The sequence below is a fragment of the Agelaius phoeniceus genome, chromosome 20 (assembly GCF_051311805.1).
Source record: "Agelaius phoeniceus isolate bAgePho1 chromosome 20, bAgePho1.hap1, whole genome shotgun sequence".
NCBI lineage: Eukaryota > Metazoa > Chordata > Aves > Passeriformes > Icteridae > Agelaius > Agelaius phoeniceus.
Window position 1 is genome coordinate 10,532,739 of NC_135284.1, and position 23,029 is coordinate 10,555,767.

Here is a 23,029-nt window from a genome sequence, read left to right on the forward strand (position 1 = left end):
GCAGAGGGGGCTGAGCCCAGCACATCCTTGTCCCTCACAGCCCTGTGGGGGCCCTGCAGCCCTGCCCAGCCCTGGCAGCACCAGGGTCCCTGGCAGAGGGGCACCCCATGGATGGGTGCCCAAGGCTGGACTTCCAAGGGCTCCTGCAGATGCACAGGAGATCAGAGGTGGGAGAGCAGCCCTGCCTGCTGGGCTCCTGCTCCATCCCTGGCCCCTGGGCCTGTCTGCCTGCAGGCTCTGGGCTCCAGGGACAGCTGGACAGGGCTCTGGGAACGGCAGATCCAAGGCTGGAGGCTGCAGCTCCTTCAGCTCCTCCCCAGCTCCAAACCCTCTGCTCCCTCCCACCCATCCTGCCCCATGCCCTGGGGCACATCCCCCCTGCTCCTCCCCTCCTCTCCTACTTCCCCCAGCTCTGCCCTTTTGGGAACATGCAGTGCAGCCCCTGGGGGAGCATCCTTGCACAATCCAGCTCAGGAAACCAGCCTTGGCACCTCTTCCCATCTGAGCTGAGCTGAGGTGTCTCAGGAGGCACGGCTGGGCAAGGGGAGCTAGCAAACAGAGGATTCCAACCAGGAGAGGACACCCAGGTTTGATCCAGCCAGAGGAGAGGACACCCAGGTTTAATTCCCAGTTTGCTGACACCCCTCTGCTGGCTCCACACCCTGCTCACTTCCTCAGGACAGGAAAGGCTCTTTGTGGCCCACAGGGACATGGGGACAGGACTGCAGTGTCCCCAGCAGAGCCCTGGGGGTGCTGGATGTTCCCTGGAGCAGCAGGGCTGGGATCCTGCAGTGCCAGGGGCTCTGGACCCACCCCAAAGCAGGAGCACCAACGTGGACACCTGGGGCTGACCCCAAAGGCTCTGCTCCAGGGGCAGCATCTGGAGAAAGCCCTGCAAAGGCACCAGGTGAGACCCTCTCTGTCACTGGGATTCTGTCCCTGCCACTGCCTCAGCAGCACTGTGCCAGGACCTGGTGCCACCCCCGTGTCACCAGCAGGCACCACAGGGACAGGGGCACTGGGGAGTCCAGGCACAGCCACTGCTGGTGGGGAGCAGCAGCCACAGAGAGGCTCTGGCAGCTCCCAAGGCTGGGGCAGCTTCTCCCCCTCCCCAAATCCCAGTAAACTGAGGCACAGAAGCATCAGTGACAGCCAAAAGATCCCAGTGAAGGATGAGCAGGGATCTGCCCTTCTGCTTCTCCAGTGTGCACCCAACCCCCAAACCCTCTTATTTAGGGGGAAACCTATTCCTGAACGCTCCCCTGTGCAGATCAGTGGGGTTTTGCAGGGGTTTGTGCCTGGGGAGGAGGCAGCTCTCAGCATTCTGCTGGGCTGGGCTTGGTTACAGCTGGTGTGCTGAAGTGGATGTCACCTCCTGGCTGGAATCCCTGTCCCCACAGCTCCAGGGACACCTGGCACTGCACTGCCCCACCAGCCCAGCACCAGGACCACCTCCAGGCCCTGCAGGGTTCTGAATCAGGGCAATTAAAGATGGATCTGCAAATGCCAGCTCTGAGACCCTGTCTGAGTGGGCAGAGCCTGGCAGCCCCACAGGCCCCTCTGCCCACCCTGCTCTGGGCCCTGCACCCAGGGCTGCCCTGCTGGGACCCCCAGAGCCCTCCCTGTGCCAGCTCCTGCACTGGCAGCTGGGACAGCCTCCCTGAGCTCCTGAGCACTGAGAGAGGCCCCAGGAACTGAAATAAAGAGGGAGCCATTGGCTCAGCTCTCAGTGCCACCAAGGGCAGCTCAAATCCAGGGAAAAGGGCAGGTTTGTGCCTCTGCCTGTGCAGTTAAATGGGAAGAAATGGCTTTTCAGAGGGATTTTTGTCAGAATTCAGGACATTCCTCTGGCTGTCCTGGATTGCCTGAACCCCTGCTAGGGGCCTCAGAGACCCTGGCACAGAGCCCAAGACCCCTGTGACTTTGATTATGACCCATGGAAAAAATTACCAACCTTATATGAGGATCTGCAAGCCACAACAGTTTAAGTAGAATAATTATTAGTTTGTCACAGGGTGAAAAATTGATTTTTTGGGGTTTTTGGTATGGGGGTTCAGGGGGCAAGATGGAGGGATCTGGGTGTGTCCAGCCTTTCTCCTTCTTCCTCTTGGCATCCATCTTCTGCTGTGATGTTGGCACTGTTGGATTGGTTTAGAGTAGAAGCTCACTGTCTAACATAGGTGATAGGTATTGGGAAGTTATGGTAAATAAAGTACAGGCAGTTTTTAGTATAAAAAGATAACACCACCCTGGGGCAGGCAGAGTGCCCCTGACTGTCCGGCTGAATGGACCTCAGCAGGCCAGAGAAAGAATTTTATAGATAAGAAACAATAAACAACCTTAAGAACAAGAATAGAAGAGTTCTGCCTCCTTCTTCAACTGCCAGACTAGAAAAAGAGACTTTCTAACACATCCCAAAGTCACTCTGACCAGCAGAAGTCCCAAGAGATTTTCAGCTGGGGACCAGCAGCTCGAGTCCCCAGGGCTGCTGTGCCTTCTGCAGCACTGAGGCCTCTCCAGGGCCTCTCTCCTGTGGCCAGGATGGCTGGGACAATTCCCTCCTGATCCCAAGGAGAGGCCCTTTATGGGGTGGGAGGGATGTCCCACATCTGTCCCTGTGGCACTGCCAGCCCTGCCCAGCCCCAAAAGCCTCAGCAGGAACTGATGCCTCCCTTTGCCAGGGAAAGAAGCTCTGGACAGACTGACCCCGTCCCAAGGGATCCCTGGGAGCTGGGCCAGCAGGAATGAGGTGTTTGGGACTGGCTGGGTGTGCACAACACACCAACAGCTCCCTGAATCCACAGCTCTGCCCCTCCTGGAAAATGGGGGACACTGAGGCATTCAGCCTCCAGGGGATGTCCAGGGAATGTCCAGAAAATGTCCAAGGAATGTCCAGGGAATGTCCAGGGAATGTCCAAGGAATGTCCAGAGAATGTCCAGAGAATGTCCAGAGAATGTCCAAGCAATGTCCAAGGAATGTCCAAGGAATGTCCAGAGAATGTCCAGGGAATGTCCAGGGAATGTCCAAGGAATGTCCAGAGAATGTCCAGAGAATGTCCAAGCAATGTCCAGAGAATGTCCAAGAAATGTCCAAGGAATGTCCAGAGAATGTCCAGGGAATGTCCAGGGAATGTCCAAGGAATGTCCAGAGAATGTCCAGAGAATGTTCAAGGAATGTCCAGAGAATGTTCAAGGAATGTCCAGGGAATGTCCAGAGAATGTCCAGAGAATGTCCAGGGAATGTCCAAGGAATGTCCAAGGAATGTCCAGAGAATGTCCAAGAAATGTCCAAGGAATGTCCAGGGAATGTCCAGGAAATGTCCAGGGAATGTCCAGGGAATGTCCAGGGAATGTCCAGGGAATGTCTGGAGAATATTCAAGGAATGTCCAGGGAATGTCCAGGGAACGCCCCAGCTCTGGGCTGCAGGAGCCCTGTCCCAGACAGTGCCACAGCCCAGCAGAGCAATAAGGCAGCAGGTGAGGATGAGAGCCCTGTTTGCATCCAGGAACATTTCCTGCAATAGCAGGGACTTGCTAAACCCAGCTTTCACACCAGGGACTGAAGGACTTGTAAAATTAATGATCCAGCCTAGGAGCTTGCATCAAAAATTAAAAATCCCTATTAAAAATTGGATAAATGTGTCACAGCCAGATTGAAATGCCTGTTAGGGCAGTTTAGCTCCTGATGTGGATTTGCTCCATTACCATGTCCAGAGGGGACACAGGCAGTGAGTTCCCAGCCACAGGAGCATCAGCCTGGCAGGATCCATGGAATGCCAGGGAACACCAAAGCCTCAGCAGCACCTCTGCTGAGAGCACCCAAAAGGAGCTGCACCCAGGCACTGTTTGGATCCCTCTCCCCAAATCCATCCTTTTCCAGCTCAGACAGGCTCCATCTCCACTAGAGTAATCCAGGAGTCCTCCAGCCCTGCCCAAGGATATCTGAATATCCCCCCAGTAGCTCCCTGTCTCACCAGCCTGTTCCCAAACTGTGTCAGCATAGCTGGAGCTCAAACCATCCCCTTAATTGTTGTCCAGATGGTGTCCCTGTCATTTTAATTTGTTGGCAGCCAATCCCATTTTATTTGTGCTCTCTTGCTGCAAGGACTCTTTCCTTGGAGATGCTGCTGCTGCCTGTTCCTGCATTTTGGGGGCAGGGAGTGCAGGTGACACATTCCCCTTGGCAGAGGGTGTGGGACAGGGGGAGCAGAGCCCTGAGCCCTTCCCAAGGCTGGGTTTGTCCCCCTGGAAAATCAACCTGCCAAAGTCCAGCCTCCTTGTGCAGGGCTTGGGGTGTAAAGGAGAATGGAAATGCTTCTTGTTGTGGAAGTACAAGAAGTATTTCCATTCCAAAATAAGGAATGGAGGGGGGCAGAAAGCTTTGGGTGGGGGAAGCTTTCTGCCACCCTCCTGCTGAGAAGCTCCAGAGCTCAGAGCTCATCCCCTGTTGGGCAAGATGAACCAGGAAAGCCTTATAAATATGATTGTCTGGCAAAAAGATTTTGAGAATATGAAAGAGATTGAGATGAAAGCAAGCTCTGAGATACCTCAGTTACTGAACAACTGGAAACAATGGTGTGGCCAGCTGAAGGTGATCCCCTTTTGATGGAACAACACCCTCTGCTTGCAGACAGGCCCAAGGGTCAGAGCAGACCCTACAGCTTGGCAGAAGGGGCCCAAAGAGGAGTTTTTAGGGTTTAAAATGTAACACAGTGTGGTAATGTAATGATTCTTATAGGCTGTATGTAAATGCTATAGGATTTGTACATTGTACTAGATTGGTTAGTGAGAATTCAGCACAGAAGATGATTTATTGTATTGGAACAGGAACCTCACTCTCTTACCCCTTTTACTCTCTTACCCTCTCATCTTCTCTCTCCCTCTCTCAATTCTGCTCTGAGCTGTGGCTGGCAGCTCCCAGCAGGGCCCTGCCCCCAGGCCCTTTGCAATAAACCCCAAGTTCCTGACCTGGCTGCAGAGATCTCTGCTCTCCCTCCATCCCCACCATCCTGCCCCCCATGCTCCTACAATCCCCAGCCCCAGTGGTCCTGATGGCAAGGCAGGAGCTCAAACCCTCAGAGCCTGGGATTCCTCTGAGACCCCCTGTGCTCCCACCCTTTGGCTGTGCACACACTGCCCTGCCTGTCTGGGGGAAAGTGATGCCAGTTCCAGGGACAAAGAGCTCTCCTGGAGGCTGAGGGAATGCTGGTGGTGCTGGAAGTGTCTATGGCACACAGGACCCCCCTGCCACAGGGAGCATTCCCAAAAGGAGCTCAGGACAATGGAGCTGCCATGCAGCAATGCTGGAGACTCCTGATGGGACAGAGCACAGGGAATGACCCCAAAACCTCTGCCTTGGGGGATCCCTGCAGCCTCCCCAGGGCTGGGCTGTCACAAAGACAGGGACAGGGACTCACTCCATCCCCATCCAGGAACTGTCTGGAGCAAATGGGAACCTGCAGCCCAAGAATTCCTGCAGAATTCCCTGGCAGGGTGGGCAGGCCCTGGCACAGGTGCCCAGAGCAGCTGGGGCTGCCCCTGCATCCCTGGCAGTGCCCAAGGCCAGGCTGGACAGGGCTTGGAGCAGCCTGGGACAGTGGGAGGTGTCCCTGCCATGGCAGGGGTGGCACTGGATGGAATTTGAGGTCCCTTCCAGCTTAAACCTTTCTAGCATTCTGTGATCCTCAGAACATTAACACTGCACCAGATTTTATCATTTCTTTAGGGAGGCTGCTCCATACCTGGAACTTCCAAGTCTCAAGGAAATCCACTCTGGAATTCCAAGCTGTAGCTGGAAAATTGGCAGAAGGAGCTCAGCAGAAGGGACAGGCAGAGCTGCTCCTGTCCCCAGCAGCCTGGCCATGGTGCTGTTAGTTTGATATCCAGGGACACAAAACCCCATCACAGCTCAATAGCAGACAGAAATAATTCCATTTCCAGCCACTCACAGCACAACACTGGGGATGAACCTCCCTTGGAAGAACTCTGGGAAACAGCAAATGAGCTTTACACAGTCCCAGGCACTGCATGAGTGCTTGCAGGGCTTGCACTGAGCCCCTAGGGAGCTGTGCAGGGATCCATGTCCAGAGCATCTCCTAGCCCAGGACAATTTTTTCTTATTTTCCTTTTTCCTTTTTCCTTTTTCCTTTTTCCTTTTTTCCTTTTTCCTTTCCTTTCCTTTCCTTTCCTTTCCTTTCCTTTCCCTTCCCTCTCCTTTCCTTTCCTTTCCTTTCCTTTCCAGGTGTTTTCCCCTCCCTGAGCCCAGCAGGCTCAGCCTGTTGCTGTCCATGACTCAGCCCTGACTAATGCCTCTCCCCTGGCTCTCCTCCCTGAGCACGTTCCTGCTCCTGTTGCCTGGATCCCACCTGGCACACAAAGATAACACCAGTCAGTCCCACAGGAGAGGCTGGAGGGACTCTCCCTGTCCTTTCCCCTCTCCCTTCAGTGCCCACCTGCAGGATGGCAGTGCCAGGGAAGGCTCAGCCTCTGCAGAGGGGCAGGAGCTGGGGCACAGCAGCTCTGCCTGAGCCAGGGAACCTCACTGAGCTCTCCTGGACACAGCACAGCCCCAGCTCTGAGCAGCCCCAGCCTCCTGGCTCCCAGGGCTGTGCCAAATAACAGCCCCAGAGGAGCCTGGCTGGTGACAGAGCCCTGCAGGACACGGCCCCCTCCCTGCCAGGGCTCCCAGCACCCAGGAGTGTCACCAGAGGTGTCACCAGAGGAGGGGGACAGCCTCACCTGGGCTGGCTTTCAGAGGCAGGGGTGGGGTGGCACAGCTGTGTTGGTGATGTTGGGCCATTTTACCAGGGGTGTGTGTCCCCAGAGTGTCCCCAGCCCTGCTCCTGGGGCTGCAGCCCCCTGAGCCCCTTGGCCCTGCCTAGGTTACTGCCAGTGCTGATCCCACTCCATGTGCAGCAGCACTTAGCCAGGACCCCGAAATTCCCTCAGGAGCTGCTTCCAGTGACTCAGGAGCTGCTCAGGGATGTCTTCTCCAGCCAGGAAAGAGAAAGCAGCCAGGAGCTGCTGGCAGAGGGGAGGTGCTGGGAAGAAGCAGCAGGACTCAGGCACCTGCTGTGGTTTGTAACCATGAGGATGGAAGAGCTTCCTGGTGAGGGAAAGCCCCCCATTCCTGCCCTGTGTTCCCCTGCATGCCAAGCTCCTGCAGCCCTGGCCTGCTCTGCTCACACCTGCAGCTCAGCCAGGCCCAGCCCTGGCACTGCCACCCTCCTTAGGGGCTGTGCTGTCACCTTGTCACTGCACAGCTCCTGAAAGGTGCCTGTGCTCAGCTGGGGCTGGGCTCTGTCTCCAGCAGCACTGACACAACCAGAGCACACAGCCTCAAGCTGTGCCAAGGGAAATACAAGTTGGATATTAGGAAGAAGTTTCTCACAGAAAGGTGATAAAGTTCTGGAATGGCTGCCTGGGGAGGTGGTGGAGTCCCCATCCCTGGGTGTGTTTGACAAAGCCTGGATGTGGCACTGGGTGCCAGGGGTGAGTTGAGGGGTTGGGGCTGGGTTGGACTCGATGTTCTTGAAGGTCTCTTCCAACCTGGTGATTCTGGGATTCTGGGATTCTGTATAAAGCCCAAAAATCTCCCCCAGTCTAGAAGAAACCCCACAGACACCCCAGCCCCACCTGAGGCAGGAGCTCCCTGGGTGAGGCACCAGAAGCCAGCACTGCCCTGCAGCAACATTTCCTCCTGCTGATTCCCAAGGCACCTGGCTCAGGTGAGGATTTTTTGGGATGTCTGCCTGGACAAATGCTGCTGCCATGCTTCACATTTGGGTTTCTCTGCAAGGCCCCACTTGCATCTCCCCCAAGCCTGCTTATCATGCATGTGCCTCCCTTCAGGTGAGATTTGTCACATTCCCACTCTGGAAATGTTTTTCCCTCCTGACAATACCCTTTAGATAGTGCCTGTGGAGGTGGATGACTCAAGCTTGACATGATTATTTCCATCCAGCATTTTTTATTAAAAATACTCCTGGTGGTTCAGAACGTGAGGACAGGAGCTGCCTTGAAAGGGACGTGGAAAGCTCAGAGTCTGCACAAACTGTGCCATGATTTCATGTCAACCAACAAGAGCCAGAAAATCTGTGTAAAACAGCCCCTCCCAGCCTGGATTTATCATTTCATGCACAGAAACCTCCAAGCACATGGCACTAACATCCACCCCAGACCCCTCCAGTCCCTCAGAGCCAGGTTATGGTGCCACTTCCAGACCTGGGCTGGCTTTCAGAGGCAGGGTAGGGTGGCACAGCTGTGTTGGTGATGTTGGGCCATTTTACCAGGGGTGTGTGACCTCAGAGTGTCCCCAGAGTGTCCCCAGAGTGTCCCCAGAGTGTCCCCAGCCCTGCTCCTGGGGCTGCAGCCCCTTGAGCCCCTTGGCTCTGCCACTTCCAGCTCTGTTATTTACCCAGAGTTAGCAACTCCTGATTTAGCTCTGGGCCAGTTAATTCCCTTTGTGACAGCTCCCAAACACCCTCACACTACTCCAGCCCCACAAACAGCAAACCTGTTGCTGGGAATGGACCCCCATGAGCAGAGTGACCCCTCCTCTCCTGCCTCCCCCTGCTCCTGCAGCGTGGGAAGAACCAGAGCAGAGCTGGGGATGGCAGATGGCTGCTGCAGGTCAGGAAAGCTTCACAGGGAAAAACTTCCTGTGCCCTGCTGAGGCCTCACCTGGGAAACTGGACACAGTTCTGGTGTCCCCAGCATGGGGAGGACAGGGAATTGTTGGAGCTTTGAAGTTGATAAAGGGAATGGAGCTCCTCCCCTATGGAGACACACTGAGAAATTTGGGATTGTTCACTTGGAGAAGGCTCCAGGGAGGGCTCAGAGCCCCTTGCAGTCTCTCTCCAGGAGAGCTGGAGAGGGACTGGGGACAAGGGATGGAGGGACAGGACACAGGGAATGGCTCCCACTGCCAGAGGGCAGGGATGGATGGGATATTGGGAATTAGGAATTGTTCCCTGGCAGGGTGGGCAGGCCCTGGCACAGGTGCCCAGAGCAGCTGGGGCTGCCCCTGGATCCCTGGCAGTGCCCAAGGCCAGGCTGGACATTGGGAGCAGCCTGGGACAGTGGGAGTTCATCCCTGCCCATGGCAGGGGTGGCTCTGGATGGAATTTAAAGTCCCTTCCAACCCAAACCATTCTGGGATTTTGGGATTCTGAATATTCATTTGGAGAATAACCTCTCAGAGAAGAGGCAGAGCAGCACTTTGAGTGCTCACCCCAAGCCCTGGGCTCTTTCCCCTTACATCACTTGAAATCAGAGCTCTTTTCCATCTCCTGATCTCCCTGTTCTCCTCCAGTCCCCAGCTGCAGCTGAATCAGGGAGAACTCCTGGCTATTCCCTGTGGGATGAGCTGGGAGTGGGGTCGGGCTGCAGCACCATCCCCTGCAGGATCCCAGAAACCCTTCCCAAGGGAACAGTGTTGACACACACAGAGCCAGACACAGGAAAAAAAAAAAGAAATCTGCTGGAAAGAACCCAACAGATCAGGCACTTGTTGGAGCCTTGAGTGCAGAGGAACGTTATAGAAAATTCCCAGTGACTCCTCCAGCTCCAAACTTATCATAATTTAATCTGTGTGACTGGAATTTCTCAATAGGCTGGAACTCCCTCAGGACCAAAACCTCATTGAAAAAGAAACCAAGGAGAATTTTGGCATCTCTTCCCCAGCCTGGAAGATGAAATGCAAATCTGTTATTGGCATCGAGCTCTCACAGCTTGATCCATCCACAGAGCTCCAATAGCCTGACATTAACTTCTCAAGGAAGAACATTTTGTTACTCATCCTCAGACAGTTTATGCTTAAAGGCAGAAAGACTAATTCTGTTTGGGGTTTGGGCAGTGAACCTTCCCAATTACCAGCACAGTCAGGCACTGATCTGGTATTAGAGACAAAACACAGGGAGATGGAGACTGCTGAGTTCATTTTAAATATAAATTCCAGAGGCTGAACACTGCTGGCACATGGAGAAGCATCTCCAGCTTCTTCTGCTGCCCTGGCTTTTCAGACACGGATGGATCTGGTGCCGTGTGTGCAGGTGGAGGGTGAGCTGAGGTGGAGCTCGGAGCTGTCCCAGAGCTGGGGCATCCTCATGGCAAAGGCACAAAGAACGGACCTTCATTGGAGCCCGTGCTCGGCAGACAGGGACTCAATGGATGCTGAGGTGCAGAGCCGTGTCCAGGCTCCCGGAGCGAGGGGAGGCAGCGATCCCGGCACGGCCCCTGCGGTGGGACACGGACTGGCAGCTCTGGGCTGCTCCTTCCCGGGGGCGGCTCCTCCTCTCCCTCATTTGCCGTTCATTACCGGCGGCGATCCGCGGCTCCGGAGCGCGGATCCTCCCGGGGCTGGGCTGGGCTGGGCTGGGCTGCAGCTCCTCCCGCGGCCATCGGGACAGCAGGGCAAGGATCGGGGCTGGGCTCCCTTCCCTCACCCAGCACAGCCCGGCTCTCTGACCCAGCCCAGCCCATTTCCCGCACCCAGCACAGCCCGGTTCCCTTTCCTTCTCTGACCCAGCCCAGCCCGGTTCCCGCACCCAGCACAGCCCGGTTCCCTTTCCTTCTCTGTCCCAGCACAGCCCGGTTCCCTTCCCTGCCCCAGCCCAGCCCAGCCCGGTTCCCTTCCCTTCTCTGACCCAGCCCAATCCATTTCCCTTCTCTGACCTAGCCCAGCCCGGTTTCCTGCCCCAGCCCAGTTTCCATGCAGACGGGACGGGGGAAGCAGAGCAGGGACGAACAGAGCATCCCCCGAGCATCCCCCGAGCCCTGCCCGGCCCTGGCAGGGATTCCAGCCCCGGGGCCACTCGAAGCCACTCCTGGCAGGTCTCTGCAAATCTAGCAGGCAATTCCAGCAGCCGTGCTTTAATGGGGACAGCCCTGACAGAAGATCCTTGTTTGTGCTTGGAGTGAGCTGCAGGAGCTGCTCCCACCTCAGTGTGCTCAGCAGCCCCCTGACCCCACCAGGACAGGCCAGAGCTGTGCCTGGCCATGCTCTTGGCGTCTCTGGGGTGAGGAGAGGTTGAGCCAGCTCAGCTCAGCTGAACTCAAACCTGCAAGCCAAGCTCCAGGCAAGAGCCCAGAATGTGACCTTGGCAGTGCTGGGGTTCCTGGGTCTGGGCTAAGCTGCACTGAAGTGGTTTCTCAGGCTGTCTCTCACCTGAGCTGTGTCCTCACACCCTCACTGCGAAGAGGAAAACACTGTTGGTACCTGAACTAAATTAATGTAAAGCTCACAAACCCAAATCCAAAGGCTCTGAGGTGGAAAGGCTGGGAAATGAAGGTTTGATTTACCAAAGCACACAAGAAAAGGGGCAGGGTGGTCAGAAATGTTGGCCTCCTGTTGCTCCAAAATGCCTCCAGCCTGTCCAGTTCCACTTTGCACCCTTCCCTTGATCCTTCCCTCAAAAAGTTCTCCATGGAGGCCCCTGATTGTGACCATGACTTGTATCAAGTGTCCACTGGAGAGCAAACCAAGAGCTCCAATACATTCCACAATACTCAACAACATTAATTATTTAACTCAGAAATGACCCTGGTGAGCCACAAATCCTCTACAAAAGAGACCTTCCCCCCTGAGCCAGCTGGGGACCTGAAGCCCTACCTGGCCACACATCCCAGGCCAGGGCAGAGAGGATTAACAGCAGCAGCTTGCAGGGGGAATGATGGGATCCTCCAGGCAGCACACATGGACAACCTTCCTGATGGCCCATGCCAGACTAGGGTTGCTCTGTGCTCCCTACCACTGATCTGGAAAATGGAATTTTAAAGCTCTTCTTAAGCCACAAGCCACCTCCATGCATCTTCTTACACTGAGACATGGAGAGGAACCTCCCTTTGGGAAGGCCTCAAAGCAAATGAGACTTGGTGTGAAGAACACACTCAGCTCTGCAGGGCCCCAGGGAAGGCTAAAGACATCTTTGGGGCAGTATGACCCTAAATTTTCTCATTTTACCCATAAAATGCAGGCTTAATATTTCAAAAAGCTGCAGAAGGACAAAAGCTAAGACTAAAATCACTCCATAGCTCCCAGCACAGCTTTGGTCAGGGATGTTCTCTGTGTTTCTGATCTGCTGAGCCATCCCACTTCTTGTGAAGAAGTTTTCTGAAAAGTCCCTTTGCCCAGCATTTGTCTCCTGGGAAGCTGAGGAGTCTCTGAGAAAAAGGAAATCAATTTTATCTCATTTGCTTCTCCTGTGTTGTGCTCATGAGGAATGTGTTTGGAGATTGTTTACCCACAGGTGATTGTTCCATTGCATTCTGCTGGGAGTTGTTTTCACTCTTTGCCCAATCAGGGCCAAGCTGTGTCGGGACTCTGGAGAGAGTCTGGAGTTTTCATTATTATCTTTATAGCATTCTGTAAGTAATCCTTTCTCTATTCTTTAGTATAGTTTAGTTTAGTATTCTTTAATATAATACAGTATCATAAAATAATAAATTAACCTTCTGAGAACATGGAGTCAGATTCATCATTCCTTCCTGCCATGGGGGTCCCTGCAAATACAATAACTTCCCAGCTAACTGTGTCCTTGCAGCAGGGGAAGGTGCAGTGAGCCCAGCCCAGCCCAGCCCAGCAGCACTCACCATCCAGCTCCTCCACAGAGATGTTGGCCAGCTGCTCACTGTCGCTGCCAGCCGAGAGCGAGCGGTTCAGGTAATTGCCCTTGTACAACAAGCCAGCTGTCACATGGTGGAATGGCATCTTCTCCCTGCCACCAAAACAGGAAAAGAGAGGGTCATTGTGGTTATCTACCTTTGTTTCATGGGATGGAGCAAAGGCTGGCCTGGAGCAGGGGCTGTGTCAGGACCCAGGACATTGCTCTGGCTGCCCTGGGTGATTCCAGACCCTGGCAGGGGCTCAGAGACCTTGGCACAGAGTCACAAACACCTGTGCCTTTGATTTTAGCCCATAGAAACAATTAACAACTTTGTCTGAAGAGTTACAAGCCACAGGAGTTTGAGTAGAATGATAGTGAATTTGTCACAGGGTGAAAAAGTAGAATTTTGGGGATTTAGAATGGGGGTTCAGGAGACAAGATGGAGGAATCTGGGCATGTCCTGTCCTTCTTCTTCTTGTCCTCCATCTTTTGCTGTGATGGTGACACTTCTGGATTGGTTTAGAGTAGAGCCAGACTGTCTAACATAGGTGATGGGTATTGGGAAATTATTGTAAATAAAGCACACACAGTTCTCAGTATAAAAAGCCAACAGCACCCCAAGGGCAGGGGCTGTGCCACAACCCGACCTGCTGGACAGATCTCAGCAGGTCAGAGAAAGAATGGAACAGATCAGAGAAAATAAACAACCTTGAAAAGCAGAGCTGAGGAATCTCAACTTCTTCTGTTGTGGGGCTGGGAAAAAAGAGACTTTAATACCTTGGGAGCCATTCCAGCAACACCAAACCCAAGAGGGCTGGAGCAGCAGCCCAGGTGGGTGTGAGAGGGGTGGGCTGAGCTCAGAGCTGGGCTCTGAGGCTGAAGGAACAAACAGCAAAGCAGCTCCTGCCTCTGGCTGCTGGAGAGGAGTGAGGGGAGCCAGAGCAGTGGAGCCTTGGGGATCAGGATTGCCCAGCACTGAGCCTGCAGAGTTCAGCCTTGGTAATGATTACAGAGAGCACAGGGCTCTGCACTGACCTGCAGGGAACAGGTTACAGCATTGTGGAGTGTTTGGGTTGGAGAGGACCCTGAAGCCCATCCTGAACCACCCCTGCCATGGCAGGGACACCTCCCACTGTCCCAGGCTGCTCCCAGCCTGTCCAGCCTGGCCTTGGGCACTGCCAGGGATCCAGGGGCAGCCCCAAGTGCTGCCCAGCAGCACAACTTCCAAAGGGCAGGGAAGGGTCTGGCACCCCTGAGACCCCTCCTGGAGCATGCAGCCCCCTCAGAGGGCCCAGCCACCCACCCTGAGCAAGGTGTTGTCACTGCAGACCCCTCTGAGAGGAGAACATCCACACTGGAGCAGGGCCCCACAAAGAACATTCCCACCTCCCAGGTCTGAGCTGAGGAGAAATCCCTCTGCATGGGGGGCTGGAGCAGGGAGGTGTTTGCAAACCCCACAGGTGCCAGCCCAGGGAAGGGCAGGCACTGCCCAGACAGGAGTGGGAATTGCTGTCAGCAGCACTCACCCTGTGATTTAGGAGGCACGAGGAGGAGGCGAGTTTGCCAAAGTCAATTGAAATATTAAGAGGAAGATTTCTCATGCCCAGGGCTGGATTCAATCAGCACAACCTCATCCCAGGCCTATTGTGCTTTGGGCTGCACATTTCCAGCAGAAATAAATCATCAGAGCCACCCAGAGCTGGCCAGGGACTGCCTGGGGCTGGAGGTGGCCAGGACAGGCTGGGAGTGGCTCTGGAAGCCCCCAGGGCACTCAGTGCACAGGGCAGAGGTGCTCAGAGCCCACCCTCAGTTCTGTGCCCAGGAGGAGGTGCCAGCTCTGCAATGCTGCTCCATTCAGCAGCACCAGGATGGTCTGGCTGTGCCTCAGCCAATAACCCAACGATGCAGACAATGCAGATGGATTCAGTGGGAACAAAAGCCTTCCTGCTCCCTGGGCTGGGAAGAGCTTGGAGAGACCCCCCAGGAGCAAACCAACCTGCAGGAAAGCACAGAGGGAGAGCAGGAGGCTCCTCCTGCACTGCTCAGCACGCTCCAGGAATTTCCCTGGCAGTAATTATGTAAATAAATCCTAATCGTAGTTTTAAGTATTTTTATTTGGGAGCCAGTTTGCTCCAGCAGCACATCAGAAACATAAACAAGGGGTTCTGTTTCATTAGGCACATCTGTAATTTCCCAGCCCTTGCCAATTCATGGGTTCCACTCTGAGACGCTGCTCCCTCTGACACCTGCTCAGCACTAAAATGGGAATTTTACCTGGCCAAGGGACACTCAGAGGCAATGCCAGCTCTGCTTTCACTGCAGAGACACTTCCAGCCCTTTGCACCACCTTCACTTGTTCCCAGCCCCACCACAAACCATCCAGGCAGTGACCAGCTCCTGTTTTCTCTGGACAATCACCCCAAGGGTAAGCAGAGGGGTGGAAGGGACCCACAGGGGTCATCGAGTCCAACCCTTGCACAGCCCCAAGAAGCACTAAAAGCAATTGCACTGAATTTTCAAATCACAGGAGTTCCAGTCTCCCCTGGGGGAGCTTGCCCTGCACACTCAGTGAGCCCATGGGGCTGCCTGGGCTCTGGCACCCCTGGCCCAGCCCCTGGGTGAAGGAAACCCCAGCCCTGCACCCCCTGAGCCCAGCCACGGATGGAATAGCAGCTCACCATGGGTTTAAAGCATTCCTGAAATCACTTGCACAGCCTTAGCTCCTACAACCATTAAAAAAAAAAAAGACATTGCCTCTCCCCTGAGGGCTGAAGAGCTGAAAATCAGCTCCTACCTGGATCCTGTGGTGTGTTTTAGTGCTGGAGGAGAGCCATGATACCCTGGAGTGAGAAATCCTGGATTAAATTCTGCTGCCCAGATATATTAGGGTATAAAGCTGTAACATCATTCAGCAGAAACCCTGCAGAGCCCCTGGAATCCAGCACCTCTCAGCTCTAACAAGGGATGCTCCAAGGGGCCCAGAGGCCCCCAGGGATGTGGAGCTGTGCCTCAGGAACCCTCAGCACCCTCAGGCAGGAACCTGCAGCCAAAGCCAAGCCTGAAATGGGGAGAAAACAGCAAAAAGGGGCCCAGGAGGGGCAGGTGGGGGAGAGCTCCAAAGCACTGGAGTGGGAAAGCCCTTAGGGGGGGACCCATTAAAGCTCCTGGGAATATGTAGGTGCCTGTCAGGGGTAAAAGGGCTGTCCTGGCACAGCCAGACTGGTCCAGGCTGGCATTCCCATCCCTGGATGTGCTCAGGGCCAGGCTGGAGCAGCCTGGGACAGCAGGAGGTGTCCCTGCCCATGGCAGGGGTGGCACTGGGTGGGTCCCTCCCAGCCAGATCAGTCTGGGATTCTGGGACAGGCTCACTTTGAATGCAGCCAAAGTGTCCATCCAGGTCAGAAACACAGAAACCTCCTGCAGCTTCCCTGTGGCTGCTGCTCCCAGTGCCCAGCGAGCCCTGGGACACTCAAACCACACTGGAGTGAGCTGCACCTCCATCCCATCCATGTGCTGCTGATCCCATCCCATCCCTGTGCTGCTGATCCCATCCCTGTGCTGCTGATCCCATCCCTGTGCTGCTGATCCCATCCCTGTGCTGCTGATCCCATCCCATCCCTGTGCTGCTGATCCCATCCCTGTGCTGCTGATCCCATCCCTGTGCTGCTGATCCCATCCCTGTGCTGCTGATCCCATCCCTGTACTGCTCCTCCATCCCATCCCTGTGCTGCTGATGCCATCCCTGTGCTGCTCCTCCATCCCATCCCTGTGCTGCTGATCCCATCCCTGTGCTGCTGATCCCATCCCTGTACTGCTCCTCCATCCCATCCCTGTGCTGCTGATCCCATCCCTGTACTGCTCCTCCATCCCATCCCTGTGCTGCTGATGCCATCCCTGTACTGCTCCTCCATCCCATCCCTGTGCTGCTGATCCCATCCCATCCCTGTGCTGCTGATCCCATCCCTGTGCTGCTGACCCCATCCCTGTGCTGCTCCTCCATCCCATCCCTGTGCTGCTGATCCCATCCCTGTGCTGCACCTCCATCCCATCCCTGTGCTGCTGATCCCATCCCTGTGCTGCACCTCCATCCCATCCCTGTGCTGCTGATCCCATCCCTGTGCTGCACCTCCATCCCATCCCTGTGCTGCACCTCCATCCCATCCCTGTGCTGCACCTCCATCCCATCCCTGTGCTGCTGACCCCATCCCCGTGGTGGCACCTGGCTCCATCAGCAGCAGGGGCTGGGGGCAGGCACTGACAGCATTTTACCTCTCCAAATGTTCCATCTGAGCACTCTGCCCCATCCTCAGGGTGGCCCTGGGGCTCCTGCCCCTTCTCCAGAGCTGCCCAGCAGCCCCTGAGCAGGGAGCTGGACTGGGCTGGGCTCTCCAGCACAGACACATTTTCCACCAGGACCTTGTGAACCCAGCACAGTGTGGGGGTTCAGGAGCAGTGCAATCCCCTTGGATAACATCATGAAAATACCACGAAAACATTGACATTGAACCAGAAATCCCCCAAAGAACCCCTCACCAAGTGTGTGGAGATCTCCCCATGGTACCTCAATGTCTAAAGTTGAAAGATTTAACTGGGGTGTGCATTCTATCCCCATCTGTCAGAGCTGGGGCAGTTCTCTGCTGTTCTTGGGGCAGTTTTCTTGATCTCTCCCCCAGCCAATCCTCCCTGCAGGAGATCTCTGCTGTCCATGGCCACTGAGTGTCCCTGCAGGGCTGATCCAATTCCAGCATCCCATGGGGAGATGCTGCATTGCCCAGGGCAGGAGCCAAGCATTCCTACCTGGATCCAATGTGAGCCTGGCACAGCCCAGCAGCCTTTGCCCAGGGCATTGCCAGAGGAGCAGCTTCTGCTGCCCTGCATGGCCAGAGGGAGCCCAGGCCCATCTGCAGCAGCCCTGGAGCTGCAGAGGAAAACTCCCCCCTTGTGCAGGATCCCTGCTCCAGCAGAGCCACAGCTGGCACTGCAGGAGGGCTGAGCCCCCATGGGATGGGGCTGTGCCACCCCCTGACACACGGGGGACAGGGACTGCTCTCACTCTGGCAGTGGTTTGTGGGGTTTTTTCTGTACTATTACATTTGTATTTTTAGTTTCCCTAATAAAGAACTGTTATTCCTATTCCCACACATTTGCCTGAGAGCCCCTTAATTTCAAATTTATAATAATTCAGAGGGAGGGGGTTTACATTCTCCATTTCTGCCTTCCTTAGCAGACACCTGGCTGTTCAAACCCAGACACTCAAAGAGCCCTCACCAGCTCTGTGGACTGTCCCCAGAGTCCCCTGGCAGGTTCCAGTCCCTGTCCAGGCTCCCAGCAGCTCCCACCCCTTTGTGCCCTGCCAGTCTCACTCCTGCCTCTCAGCACAGCCACGTTTGTGGAATTTAGAAGATTTTCATAGCAATATTCCATCTGGATTAAAAAAAGCCATCTCCACACTGCTCACATGTCTGTGGCTGCCATTCCTCATCAGCCCCTGTGCTGCTCTTCCCAAAGAGGCTCAGAGCCCACAGAACCCCACAGGACCATTAAAACATTAAACACGAGGTTCCAGGATCCATCTCTGGGACAGAACTGGGACCAATTTCTGCTGATCCTGGATCTCCTGGCTGGTCACCACTTCAGAAGAGGTTCCTTGTTCCTCTCTCTCCCATGTGCAGCCCAAAGGGTGCCCAGGAATCCACCCTGGGGAGTCCATCCAGGTTTTCCAGCCTCAGGCATGGAACACACAACCTCCCTTGTGTCCCACCCAGCCAGAGTGCTGTGTTTGCCCTCCCCATGGAGCTGCAATTCTGTGGATCCCAGGGGCTGGGAGAACCCTGGCAGGACCCCAGGCTGGATGTTGAGCCTGTGGTGTCCAACAGACTAGGCAGAAATGAGGAAAAGTGGGATGAGGATAAAATGGAGATTTCCAGCTCTGCCACAGGCTGGGCTGAGGGAGGCTGAGCTGGAAGAATGGGAAGCACCCCTCCATGGATGGCCAAGGGCAGGAGGGGAGCACCAGCACAAGCTTTGCTCTCCTAGCCCTTCCTCAGGGCTGAAAGGAATCCAGGAATATTTTGAAAATCCAGGGAGCAGTCAGGAAACTGGAACAGGAGCTGGGAATTCCCTGAGGTCACTTTTAAACCGTTTAAAAATTCATCAAATGAAGTGATGGTGTTGAAGCTGCTTCTCCCTGGGCACAGCAGTGTTTGAACATCTACAGCAGAGCAGGAAATGATCCTTTGGAGGAAATGATCCCATTTTCCCCAGGCCTGAGGCACTGCCCCTGTCCTGGAGGGAGGCTGTGGGATCCAGCTGGATCCAAAGGACAGCAGAGCAAACACAGCCTGGGGTACCTGACCCTCCATGGGGCACCAGCCAGGGGACACCTCCCAGAGAGGTTCCTTTGCTACTCCTGGTCCTTTTCCATGGTGCTGTCCATGCTTCCCTCTCTCTCTAAGGAGGCTGGGACAGCTGAGGGTCATGGTTAGGCCTGGCTTAACCTCTGCCATGGGAGAGGCTGAGCTGGACTAAATCCCCATGGCTGCTTTGAAGCCAGCCCAGTTCAGGGAAGGCAAAATCCTTGTGCTGGGAAAAAGTCACTTTGTCCCTTGTCACCTGCATTCCCTGCTGCTAACAATAGCTTTAAAGATTTTTTTTTCTCTTTTTTAATTTACTTTGTGCACAAACTTGGCACCTGGAGTGCAATCTGAGCCTGAGCTGGCCACAGCAGAGCCTGCAGGGCTCCAAGGGCTCCTCCTGGCTCAGGAGGAGCAGAGCTCAGCAAGGTGTGAAGGGTATGAACTGCCCAGGCCTGGTTTAACCAGGCTCAGCTCAGGGGTGTGAAGAGAGCCAGGGCTGAGAGGAGGCTCAGGCTCAGTCTGTACTACAAACCAAGAGAAGTGGCCTTGGAAGGAGCCTTGGGATGGGGAAAAATAAAGTCTGGTTCTTTTAAGAGAATTTTCAATCTAAAATAGAGCACAGATCCTCGCAGGGAGGCCAGTCCTGCAGGAAGTCTGTGATTGCTGACTACTGATCCCAGTCTTTATTGCTCTCAGAGCCCAAGCCACCAGGAAGGCACATTGGGGATATTTATAAACAGGACAGAGAGGAACAGGCTCCTGCTGAGCCTGCACAGGGCACTGGACCCTCTGGGCAGGGCTGGGGAGCCAGATTTGCTCAGGCTGGGCTGAGAGGGCAGTGAGCCCCAAAGCTCCCTGAGAGCTCTTCTGGGACACAGGAGGGCTCCCCCTTCCCTGGCTGGGTATCAGAGCTTAGACCTGGCTTTTCCACATGCATTTTCAGACAAATTCCACCTTTCACAAGGATTTATGGACTGCAAACACAATGTGAACTCACACACGTGAGATTCACTGAGCATCTGCTGCTGGGGATCCAGGTTAAACCCAAACTGACCTCCAGGGACCATTCCCTGTCCTGGCCCATCACATCCCCACGTGCCCTCAGCACACCTGCATGGCATTTGGGCTCTATCTGATCATTTCTTGGCACAATCCTAAGGGAATGTTCCTCTGATTCAGGCAGGAAACGCAGATCTGGCACACCTGGCTTGGGATACCAACAACAAAGCAGCTCATGGTGATCACTGGGTCAAAAAGCCTTTACAAACAGATCATTCTCAGCATTCAAAGAGGTAACTGGGAAGAAAAAAAAATCCTCTGCAAGGCAGAGAACAAGATCTGAGTGACAGCCTCATGTAATGTACAGCACCCCAGGAGCCACAAACTTCCACCCTCGAGAGCCACAAAGCACTTGGAGCTTCAGAAGGTTTTGTGCTGGGGGTTTTCCCATCTTCTGCAGTAAATTCCAAATGAAAAAGCAGAGGGAGGGCACTTGAAAAGACAGCACATCTTGACACAACTGCTGCTGCTGCTTTGAATTCTGGCAGAGAGGGAGAGCTGAGGGTGCCAGGTCTGTACCAAACCCAGCATTTGTGCCTGGGAGAGCTGAGGGTGCCAGGTCAGGATCAAACCCAGCATTTCTGCCTGGGAGAGCTGAGGGTGCCAGGTCTGTACCAAACCCAGCATTTCTGCCTGGGAGAGCTGAGGGTGCCAGGTCAGGATCAAACCCAGCATTTCTGTCTGGGAGAGCTGAGGGTGCCAGGTCTGTACCAAACCCAGCATTTCTGTCTGGGAGAGCTGAGGGTGCCAGGTCTGTACCAAACCCAGCATTTGTGCCTGGGAGAGCACGGCCAGAGCCCAGAGCTGCTGTTTGTGGTTTCTGAGCCGTGCCTGGGGCTGATCCCGAAGCAGAGGGACTGCAAGGATCCGATATCTCCGTGTGTCCTCCCAAGGGGACAAAGCCCCTCTCCTCTACAAACAGGTTTCAAGTGCCCCATTAATGAACCTGCAGCGCTGCCTCACCCGTGCTTCCTCTCACCTCAGCTCCCAAACTCATCCTCACCTCCTGCAGGCAGAAATCCCCAGATTTGTGCTGCCCTCTTCCACTTTCTGTCACTGCTGCTGCCCCCATTTGTGTTTAGTCAAGATTAATAAAAAATAAAATTCCATCTTCCAGGTTTGGAAAGCCTGAGTTGATGGTATAAAGTAAAAAAAAAGAAAGCCAGCAATGGGACAAAAGTCTTTAATCTCTTCTCCCCTCTAATAATTCACCTGGAAATGTGAAAAAATCCGTTTGGGAATGAAAGTTTTATCCCTGGGAGGCTGAGCCTCCCATTCCCTCCTGTGGGACAGAACACCAGGGACAGCCATCACATAGGATCCCCAAAAAAAGCCTTTTTCAGGTGACAGGGATTTAGGAGAGGAAACCCACACAGGCTACAAAAACCTCTCAAATCTCCAGGCAGAAGGGAAGCTGAAGGATCTGCACATGGGGAATTGAGGCAGACTTCTCTCCCTAAGTAAACTAAAGAAAGTCTGTTCTAAAAAGAGTAAGCTAACTAAAATTTAAAGTTTTATTTCTTTACATTATCAAAAAAAATTGTAAGAAGAAAAATGTTCTAAATGTTTTGTTCTAATTCTTATTACTCTTTTATTACTCTTTCTTTTAGTTACTATTAATACATTTTTCTTTATACCCTTTTGAAGTTTTAAACCTCTTTTACCTTTCTCCTAATCCTACCTCACAACAAAAAGTAAATACACTAGTAATTAACTAGTAATTAACCCTAAACCCACCACACTCATTAGTACATTAACCAAAAAATCTCAACATTAACAAAATCTCAAAGTAACAAACCAAAACCAGCACACGTGGCAAAGCTGATCAGCCTCTGGAACAAACATCCCAGGAGGGACGTGTCAGTGTCACCATGGTATTGTCTGAAAAATCCTCTTTGCCCAGGATTTCTTCCCCTGGGAAGCTGAGAAGCCTCAGAAAAGAAATGTAAACAATAATTATCTGATTGCTTGGAATGTGGTCTGGAAATCATTCATCAACAGGTGCATCTTTGATTGGTTCCATGGGAATTGTTTTTAATTAATGACCAATCCCAGCCCAGCAGTGTCAGACTCTGAGGAGTCAGTCAGGAGCTTTCATGATCATTCTTGTTCAGCCTTCTGATGTCTCCTTTCCCTTTCTTTAGTATAGTTTTAGTATATAATTTCTTTTAATATAACATCATATCATAAAATAATAAATCAGCCTTCTGAGAACATGGAGTCAAATTCCCATATCTCACCTCGTCCTGGGGACCTCACAACACCCCAATCCTGTGTGACCAGGGGGACACCTCCAGCCCGTCACCAGGCCCTGGTGCCTCACTGGAAGATGTTGTTGGAGTTAAAGGGTGAAAATCTGGGGCTGTTGATGGATTGTTTCCCACACTGGGGGCTCTGAGCTCCTCCTGGGCCCTAAAACCCAGGAGGGCTGCCCTGGGGGGAGCTGCTGGAGCTGCCAGGCCCCACAGCAGCCCCTGCAGCCCCATTTCCCTGCCCAGCCCCTCCTGTTGGTGCTGCAAGGGCAGCCAGGAGCAGCCTGTGCCCACCAGGGATCCCTGCAGCATGGACAGGGGGCTCCTCCTGGCCCCTGTTTCCCAGGAATCAGCTTCTCCAGAAGTCAGGGTGGATAAAGGCAGCAGGAGCAGGTTCAGCTGAGCACCAAGGGCAGCTCAGGGGTGCCAGAGAGGCTCTGGGGCATCACCCAGCCCTGCCCAGCCCCACAGTCCTGGCTGCTCACTCACTAAAAGATCCCAATTCTCTTTCTCTGGAATACTCAGCTCTTTTGGGTTTTTTCCCTGAGTACAACTTGAGATCACTCAGAATTAAATGATGGGAACGAGGTCCTTGTTGACAGCAAGAAAAATAAATATCTCAGAGCTTAGAGCTGAGGAGCACATCAAAGCAGGGAGGAAATGTCACCCCTACCCCCATAACCCATCCCTAACACATTTCCCTGCTCTGCTGAACCCTTTTCTCCTCCACTCACAGCTGCTGAGTGTTTGCTCATTG

The 23,029-nt window shown here is 54.0% G+C and overlaps 1 protein-coding gene across 5 annotated transcripts in view; it reads right to left on the bottom strand.

Annotated features, from left to right (window-relative positions):
• The window catches only part of CALN1 (calneuron 1), a 172,518-nt gene that overhangs the window by 113,700 nt on the left and 35,789 nt on the right, over positions 1–23,029 (bottom strand). For all 5 annotated transcript variants that reach the window (XM_077188551.1, XM_077188552.1, XM_077188556.1 and 2 more), the window contains one exon: positions 12,592–12,716. In XM_077188551.1, coding sequence (XP_077044666.1) covers positions 12,592–12,716 — 125 coding nt within the window. The remainder of the gene's footprint in view (positions 1–12,591; positions 12,717–23,029) is intronic.